General features: G+C 44.1%; 1 protein-coding gene across 1 annotated transcript; it reads left to right on the top strand.

Moving 5' to 3' along the window:
- Positions 1-567: 567 nt before the first annotated feature.
- LOC145393995 (protein NYNRIN-like) lies at positions 568-2,088 on the top strand. The gene has a single exon (XM_080267967.1). The coding sequence runs from the start codon at positions 568-570 to the stop codon at positions 2,086-2,088; it is 1,521 nt and encodes a 506-aa protein (XP_080124093.1).
- Positions 2,089-9,452: the final 7,364 nt, after the last annotated feature.

The raw sequence follows: 9,452 nt of genomic DNA on the forward strand, positions 1-9,452 counted from the left end.
TCAACTTCTGTGGATACATTCTTTCTCGGACAAAGGAATCGCTGCCGACCCAGAACGTGTTGCAGCTCTTCTGGACTTCCTTACACCTGCTAACCTCACCGATTTACGCTCATTTATGGGGTTGGTGAATCAGTTATCTGAGTTTACACCCGAAATCGCCAAAACTGCCAAGCCACTTAGACCTCTCTTGAGCCCATCTCGCTCATTTACGTGGACTCCAGATCACGACTTGGCATTCAAGCAAGTCAAGAAAGCCTTGTCCAGTCCACCCATCCTCGCAGCATTCGACCCAGGACTACCTACATATCTCCAGACCGACGCATCTCGCCTGTATGGTATAGGTTACGCCCCTACTGCAGGATCATGGTTCCAGTCAACTTCACCTCGTCCAGTGTGGCTCCTGCTTTTTGGCAGACGCCGAGACAAGATACGCCACCATAGAGTTGGAAATGTTGGCAGTCAGCTGGGCTCTTCAGAAGTGCCGCCTATCTTACAGGGCTCCAGTCTTTCACAGTTCACACTGACCATCGTCCACTAGTACCGATTCTGAACTCGTACACCTTGGACATGATTGAGAACCCTCGATTACAGAGATTACGAGAGCGCATGTCCCACTTTACCTTCAGAGCCGTATGGCGTGCTGGTAAGACACTCCGCATCCCAGATGCCTTCTCACGCGCACCTGTCAGCCGACCTACACCTGAGGATACATCGGACTCCGCTTGTACTACGGCACATCTACGGTCCGTCATAACTTCTGCGGCATATCAAGAGGACGACGCCCCGCGGATCGAAGCTGACCGTCACCTACAGGAGTTAGCAAATGCAGCCCAACAGGACCCTGACTACATTCGCTTACGTGACTGCATATTGGCTGGATTTCCTGCTAACAGGTATTCTCTACATACATCCTTGCTGCCTTATTGGAAACTCCGAGACTCCCTCTCTGTTGACGGATCACTCATACTACTAGGCGCTCGGATCGTCATTCCTGCTGCTCTTCGTCGCAAGACTCTCGCACGGCTACATGACAGTCATCGAGGAGTCGAGGCTACCAAGCGACGGTCACGCCAGACGGTATTCTGGCCTGGCATTGAGTCCGATATCACCAATACTGTCGCCGCCTGTGAGTCGTGCCAGCTTCTACGCCCTTCACAGCAGCAGGAACCGCTTCTCAACGATGATAAGCCCACCAGGCCCTTCGAGTCAGTCTCCGCTGATTTCTTTCAAGTTGCTGGGAAACATTTCCTAGTGATTGTCGACCGACTGTCGAACTGGCCAGCTGTCATCCCTTGCAAGAGTGACACCACCGCCTCCTCCACAATCCGATACTTCTGCAGCTACTTTCGAGAGGTAGGGGTACCTCTTCGGTTGCGCACAGATGGAGGACCACCTTTTTCGAGCAGTGAGTTTGCTGATTTCACTCGTCGATGGGGGACCCAGCACTTCATGTCATCGCCTCATTACCCGCAGTCGAATGGCCACGCCGAGGCTGCTGTTAAGGCCGTCAAGAGGCTTATCATGGCAACAGCACCGTCTGGTAACATAAATTGTGAAGCCTTCGACCGGGGACTCATGGAACTGAGGAATGTCCCCAACCACACCGGCTACTCACCTGCTCAAGTTCTATTTGGTCATAACCTCCGCAGCTGTGTACCTGCTCATCCGCAGTCCTTCAAGAGTGACTGGAAGGACTTGGCAGACGACTGGGACAGACGGGTCGCCTCCAGAGCCGCCCAGGTCAAGAAGCACTACAATCAACACGCCCGTGATCTCCCCAGGCTGGCTATGGGTCAACATGTTCGCGTTCAGGACCCCACTTCACGCCGGTGGGATAAGGTCGCCATCGTTATGGGTGGTGCTCGCTCCAGGGAATACGAGGTTAAGCTTCCAAGTGGCCGAGTGCTACGTCGAAACCGCAGATTCTTATATCCAGTGCCCGACCCACACTCTGACACTACACCTAACATCCCTGTGGTCCCTTGTCATGACATGGAAAAGTCTAATTTACAGACAGACATCGAAAAGTCCAATTCAGTTTCTCCTCCCAAGACCCCACGTAGATCTCCAAGGCTAAATAAGTCCTAACACAGTGTACACTGCCCATAAGAAGTCCCTGTATGTTTGCTTAAAATGTACACACTTTGTAGACACTTGTAGGATTTTCATACATTGCTTGTTACCATGTATTGATTACCTGTGGGATTGTATCTACTTTAACATGTTGCAGTCACTTGTATATTGCTGAGTTGCATATTTTATTTTATGAATTACGGGGATGTTTCACATATATATTTTCTATGTATGTTACTTTTCAGCCGTTCGACTTCTTCGAACGCAAAGGGAAGGGGAGGTGTGGATGTATAAAATGTACCCATGTCAATGTAACATTTACCCATGCCAATGTGCCTATTCAAATGTGCCGCGCAGTCGCCATCGTGATATGTAACTTGGCCAGCTGGGCACTCTATGCGCCTGCGCGAGCAGAGAGAGAGCTTCTTCCACTTCGAGGCACGTGTACGCCTCACCTCACCTCTCCACTTCTTTATCTATCTCCTAGGGAAATAAAGATTCTACAGCAGGAAGATTACCTATCCTTCAACCCTGTGATTGCCCCCCATTGCATACAGGACTTCAATCAACAGGACCTATGAGCTTCGCGACTATGAGCCGACAGGTGGAGGGCGGTAAGCTTAGTACCCACCCAGCGCCATGCCTCGCCCAGCACCCCTGGGATCCAATGGGTTAAATAAATAAATAAATAAATATATATATATATATATATGGGTGTGTGTGTGTGTGTGTGCATGTATGTATATACATACAGTATATATATATATATATATATATATATATATATACCTGTCTGTCTATCCATCTATCTATATACAGTACATCTCTCTTATCTATTAATCTATCCACCTATCTATATACTATACTTTTTATATTTTTTCAATATTAAAAAAGCAACAAGGCGACGTCATTCATGGTATCTCCTTGGTATGAGTCGTAAGACATTTTGAAGCACTACTTGCCTTTTAAATTCCTTGAAATTTTGTAACTCTCTCTCTCTCTGTCTCTGAATTCGTATTTGAATCTCCTCAGTATTTCCAAGGTGAACCAGTAATTCTACCATTCCTTTCTCCTTCCTTCCCTCTCATTCTACATTTCTCACTCAATTCACGCCTCCTCCATCACTTCACATTTCTCTCAATTCTCATATTCCTCTCCTTCTTTGTCTCTCTCGTGCTACAGCCATATCTCCTTCTTCCACTTCTGTCAAATCAACCTCTCTCTCTCTCTCTCTTTCTCTCTCTCTCTCTCTCTCCTCATCTCCCTCCCACCTGAGCCCAGCCCTCCACTTTAATAACTAATCCATATGAGTTATCAGACTCCAATACACGGCAAGAATAATTGGATATTGGATTATCGTGGGGATATACACGTACAAGGGCAGCTATACATTCACGTCGCAGGAGCACCACCTCGCCTCTATAGTTACGATCCAGGAGGCCAGTGAAGAGTAGAGGGAGGGAAGTGAAGGGTATTGGAAGCCAGAGGAGGGATATTGCTACGGTACCGCAAGGTAGTGACGGGATCTGATAGCTGAGAGAAGGTAGTAGACTGCTGAAGGGAAATGGTGATTAAAATGAGGGAGGGATTTTCGGAGTGGAAAGGGTAAAGGAGGAGAGTGAAGGATACGGTAAGCTAGTGAACGGGGCTGTAAGTTAGTGGAAAGATCCAATGCTAGGTTGAAGACAGCAGGATGATAAAAGGATGAGGTGTGTGATGCAAAGGAAGGAGTCTGCTGGGTTTTAATGGGTATAGGAAGGGAGTGGATAGCATTAGAAAGTGGTGAATGGAACTGTAAGGGTCTTGTACGGAAGTGAGGGATCTATTATTTAGGTGAAAGGAGCAGAATGATGATGGGGAATAATTTGGAATGTAAAGGGAAGGAATCTCTGAGGGAAGGAGGAAAGTGAAGGGTAAAGTATGGTGGTGATGGACAGTCTAAGCTGATGAAGAGAATTGTAAGGGTATTGTATGATACTGAAAGGATCTAATGTTTGGCTGGAGACAGATGATTGACGAAGGGAATTGATGAGCAATGTGAGAGAAAAAAATCCCCAGGGCTGTAATGGGTACAGGAGAGGAGTGAAGGGTAGTGTAAGTTAGTGAAGGGTTATTTTGAGGTTATGAACGAAACTGATGCTTGGCTGAAAGTAGCTGTGGGAAGATGGGCAGCTTTGCGATGTGTGAGGGAAGAAATCTCAAGACTGGGGAAAGTCTGAAGAGGGAAGTGAAAGGGACTGTAAGCCAAGGAAGTATGGTACAAACGTATTCGGTAATGTGTGAATCTAAGAGTTGAACAAGGACACATAAGAAGAAATGACAGTATGTGGGAGAAAGAATAAGCATCTAGGAGGGATACAGGAGGGAAGTGAGGGGTTTTATTAGGCAGTGAAGGGTACTATAAGAATGCTATAAGACAGTACAAAATATTACTGGCTGCGAAAAGGCAGTATACGGAAGAAGGGAAGTGATTGGAAGGAATCTCCAGAGCTGGGAAGGGAAGAAAAATGGAATGGAGTGCAGGGTACTGGAGGCTAGGTTAGGGATCTTATGGTTGAATGAAGGCAGTAGAGGGATGAAGGAAAACGAGGGAAGTGTAGAGGAAAGAATGTGAGTGGCTGGGATGGGATGGAAAAGGACAAGGTGCTTAATGGAAAATATTAAGGAGACACAGAAAGCAATTATGATTTATGAAGAGCATTATAGGGAAGCCAAGGAACACGATGATTTTTAGAAGGTGCTAATGAAGAGCGAAATCGTGAAACGAGCTTGTGAGCCTTTGCCAATCTAAAGTTTTGAAGGGCAGTATAAGTGAATCAATATATATAAAAAAAATTGGTGGAGGTAAGGATAAAAGAGCTGTAAATAAGATAAAAGCCAAAAGGGGGAAAAATAGTGCGATTTAAGACAAATGGAACATGTTCTAACAAGATGGAGGACAAAGAAAGTCAACACTCGCGCCCTACAGTCGGGCTAAAGCCAATTTTCGACCATGACCAGTGACCAACTGTTCACAAACTCGAATTGCTTCATCCTTGCCTGACGTCTAACCCTTCCACTGAGCCTGGTACAAATGGGATTAAAAGTGCTTGAGCTGGCCTTGCCCCGTGACCTACAATACTGTTCTCAAAATCCAATTACTTCATCCTTGGTTGATCTTAAACCTTTCCACCAGTTTTGGTTCAAACTGAACCAAGATTCTGAGTTAAAGAGCCAGCCTTTTGACCTTGCCTATGACCTTCATAGCTGACCAATTGTTTTCAAAACTGAGTCACTTCATTCTTTCCTGGTTCTCAACCATTCCACAAAGTTTGGTCTAAACAGGCTCAAAACTGGCTGAGGTGACTTGGCCCTTGACCTCTGATCAATGATAATTTTTTGGAAATAAAAATTTAATTACTTATTCCTCTGATGATCCTGAATCACTGTTACATACTGAAACAATTCCATTCAACGATTTTCCATAATCTTGCTAAAAGAGAGACAAGCAGACAAACTCACCGAAACAATATTAAAACCTTCTCGCGCTACGAGCGCGGGATTAAAAAAAAAAAACATATCTTTCTTAATATAACAAACCATAATTTGACATCTTTAATATGGTTGTGTCGTTGGACACTGGAGAAAAATAATAATATCAAACTGAATAGTATTATCATTGTTTTATGACTTCGTTTGAAAATAGTAACGTCCACAGGTTTTCAGAATTTAAGTCGAGGATCTTACACGTTGTGGGACTGTGCACCCTTGGTGGAGCAACTGTGCTGTCCACCCGGGAGTCAAAATATCTCCTCATATTTCAGTGCACCTCGCCGTGAGTAAGGACACTGATCCTACCCTGGTGAGACGCTGTCTACCGTAAGGGGGTCTTGAATCCATACAAGTATATATAATGTTCCTGTAGGATGGCGATACAGAAGCAGTTGCTTACCTGTAGTACACGAATCTACTCAGTCAGACCTAACGTGGGTAAACAATATCAACAACGATTCCTTCTTTATTATTCATTAAAAGGGTGATCAGAGCCCAGAGTTTAACTCTCAGTAGACGAGAAGTCATCCCTCAAATGAAAAAAAAAAAAAAAAAAAAAAAATATATATATATATATATATATATATATATATATATATATATATATATATATATATATATCGTACGGCGGATACAAGAATAATAGAGTAAGGATTTTTATGTCCTGGAATGGCTAGCCTCTTAGAGTTTTTAAGCCTTACGAGACGCGAGGTCATTCCTAAGCTGCAAAAAATCTCTCGGCGGTAGCGAAGATATTACAGCCAACATTTTTTTTATGACATGAAAGGATTAAGGCTACTGGCTGAAAAAGTTTGATTAAGCCCATTCACAAGAGCGAATTTGGAGCCTTCATAGTACAGCTATAGCTACATTTCAGCACACACACACACACACACACACACACACACACACACACACACACACACACACACACACACACGCACACGCACGCGCGCGCGCGCCGTGTCCTACGGTAATGTGCCCATCTGGTCAATGTCCTGGACAGGTACCACAGACTGGGGTAAGAATATTGATGTCCTGCCACACCAGGGGGCTGCCGGATTATGTAGATGAGATAGAGACGGGCCAGCGTAAGGGACCAGTAAGAGAAAAACGGGGAGAAGTAGGGGGATAGAACTGGGGGAGATACTGGCAGAGAAGAGAAGAATGAAAAAGAAAGATGTATAGAGGAATCTGAATGATCAAGAATATAAAGGGGAGAGACGTGGGGAGAGATGAGAGAGGGTAGAGGGATGGAGGACCATCTGAGGTAAAATTTGAAAGGTGGGACGGAAAGGGTCCAGCAAGCGAGAAAAACGGGGACAAAAGAGGTGCGAGACAGGGAGATGTGAAAAGAATGAAGATGCGGTAGGGAGGTGCACGGTAACGCCAAAACCATTTAAAAACGAAGATAGATGGGGAAGTGATAGTGACAGGAGAGAAGGATGACGGGGAAGGAGAGGAAGAGAACAGGCCAAGACAAAAAGCAAGACATATGATGAACAAGGACAATGAGAAGAAGGGAGAGGAATGGATTAAGAGGTTTTGATGAACGGGATTTGGCTGGGTGTAAACGGAGAGGCTGAATGGGGACTGCGTAAGAAATGGGTCTTGGTACATGGGTTCCAGAGAAAGACAATACCTGGATGAAGGAGAAAACATGGAGGATGCAAAATAGGAAGAAAATGTGTGTGTGTGTGTGTGTGTGTGTGTGTGTGTGTGTGTGTGTGTGTGTGTGTGTGTGTGTGTGTGTGTGTGTGTGTGTGTGTGTGAGAGAGAGAGAGAGAGAGACCAAAAGAAACACAACATCCTCCGAGACGTAGAACAGAAACAATGGATAACTATTAACAAGATATGAAAAGCACGAAAGCGATACAAAAGGAGAAGGCAACGAGATCCAAAGGAGAAACAGGAAAGACAAGTAAAGGACAAGAAAGTGATGGAGCAAAAGACAATGAGCTCGTGTGAAGAAATCTGAGTCTGAAAACAAGAAAATATCATGGCAAATATTGCACTAAAAAGACTATAAGATTCAAAGAAAAAGCACTGAGACAAAAAACAGAGAAAAAAAGTATACAACACGAAAACACTATTAGGCTGACAGAAGTAAAACCGAGACTGAACACAAGAAAATAACAAGAAAGAGCTATCAGTTGAGAAGGCCAGAAGGTCGAGAGAATATAAATGAAAAAAATGTACACACAGGGACGAAAAGACGAACATAAAACATAAGAAAGTTGTTGGAATGAGAGAAGAAACAATGAAATAAAAAAATGAACTGGATGAGATACAAAAAGCAGAAAGACTATAATAAAAAAATAAACAATCGGAGACCACAAATCAGAGCGAATAAAAGACGATAAAGATGCAACATGAAAGGGCTATAAGAGGGAGAGAAGAGAAAGCAGTAAGAATAAAACACAAAGAGAAGAAATGAAGAGGACGATTTATCCCCACCGAATTACTTTGAGAGGACAGCCAGCCCCTGCACAGTCTCCAATGCTTACTGTTTTACGAGGGATTTTAACTTGATTGGTGATAGAGTTGAGACGCTGGAGTGAGGATGTGAGTGCAAATGCTGAAGGAAGTGAGTGTGGGAGTGAGGTGATGTGCACGAGCGAAATGAAGCCAGTGTGAGAAAGAGTTGCAGAGTAGGAGTGAAATGAAATTAGTGTATATGTGGGTTGAAGTGTTAGTAAGAAATAAAGTGAGTATAAAAGTGGGGTGATGAAATGACTGCTAGTTGGTATGAGTAGAAGTGTTGATAAAAGTGAGTGGACGGGTGTGGTGAAGCGAGTGTGAGGGCAAGGTGAAGTGGAAAAGCGAAACGAAGAAGTAAGAGTATGGTAAAGTTTAAGAGTGAAAGGAAATAAGTGTAAGCGTTTAAGTGGATGTGTTAATGTATGTGGCATTATGAGTGGGGTGAAGAGTAAGACTGAACTGAAGCGAGTATAACATTGAGGTGTGATGGGTATGGGTGGAAGTGGCTATGGAGGTGAGGTGAAGTAAGCGTGAGATGAAGTGAATGTAAAAGGGAAGAAGTGAGTGTAAGATGGAAGTAATGTAAAATAGAGGTGAAGTGAATATGAGAGTAAGGTAGAGTGTAGCAGTGAGGTAAAGTGAGTATAGGTGAGGTTCAGTGAGTCTAGATACTGTTGGAAGTGAGTATAAAAGTGTCATGAAGTGAGTGTAAGAGTTAGTGAGGGTAGGCGAGTATCAGTGCTGGTGGAAGTATTGTAAGAGTGAACGAAGTCAGAACAGGAAAGAGGTGAAGTGTGTATGTGTACGAGTGAAGTGAGGTGAATGCAAATACTGCTCAAACCGAGTGTATGAGTGAGAAGAAGTGAGTGTAAGAGTGAGGTGAAGTGTAATTGAGATGCAATGCACACGTGGGGGAAAGTAAATGAGGGTGGCGGTTGAAGTGCCGTAGGAATGCGATGAAGCGACTGTAAGAGTGAGGTGATGTGAGTGCAAGAGTGATGTGAAATAAGTGTAGGAGTGAGGTGAAGACCGTAAGACTGGGGTGAAGTGAGTGTAAGAGTGCTGTGAAATGAGTGTAAGAGTGAGGTGAGATGAGTGTAAGAGTGAGGTGAAGTGAGTAAGGGTAAGGTGAATGAATGTAAGAATGAGAAAAGAGTGAAGGTGATGTGAGTGGAAGAGTAAGGTGAAGCGTAAGAGTGCAGTAAGGTTAGCAATAATGAGGTACAGTAAGTGTGTAAGTGTACGTACGAAATGATGTGAATATAAGAGTGACTGCAACTGACTGAAAATATTAAAGTAGTGGAGGAAAGCATGTAAAAGGACTGAAGTGTAGCTTGAGAGTCCAAGAGTTCGTGACAAGAATCTAG

Source organism: Coenobita brevimanus, chromosome 26 (genome assembly GCF_032717465.1).
Source record: "Coenobita brevimanus isolate Jiangsu-jjx chromosome 26, ASM3271746v2, whole genome shotgun sequence".
Taxonomy (NCBI): Eukaryota; Metazoa; Arthropoda; class Malacostraca; order Decapoda; family Coenobitidae; genus Coenobita; species Coenobita brevimanus.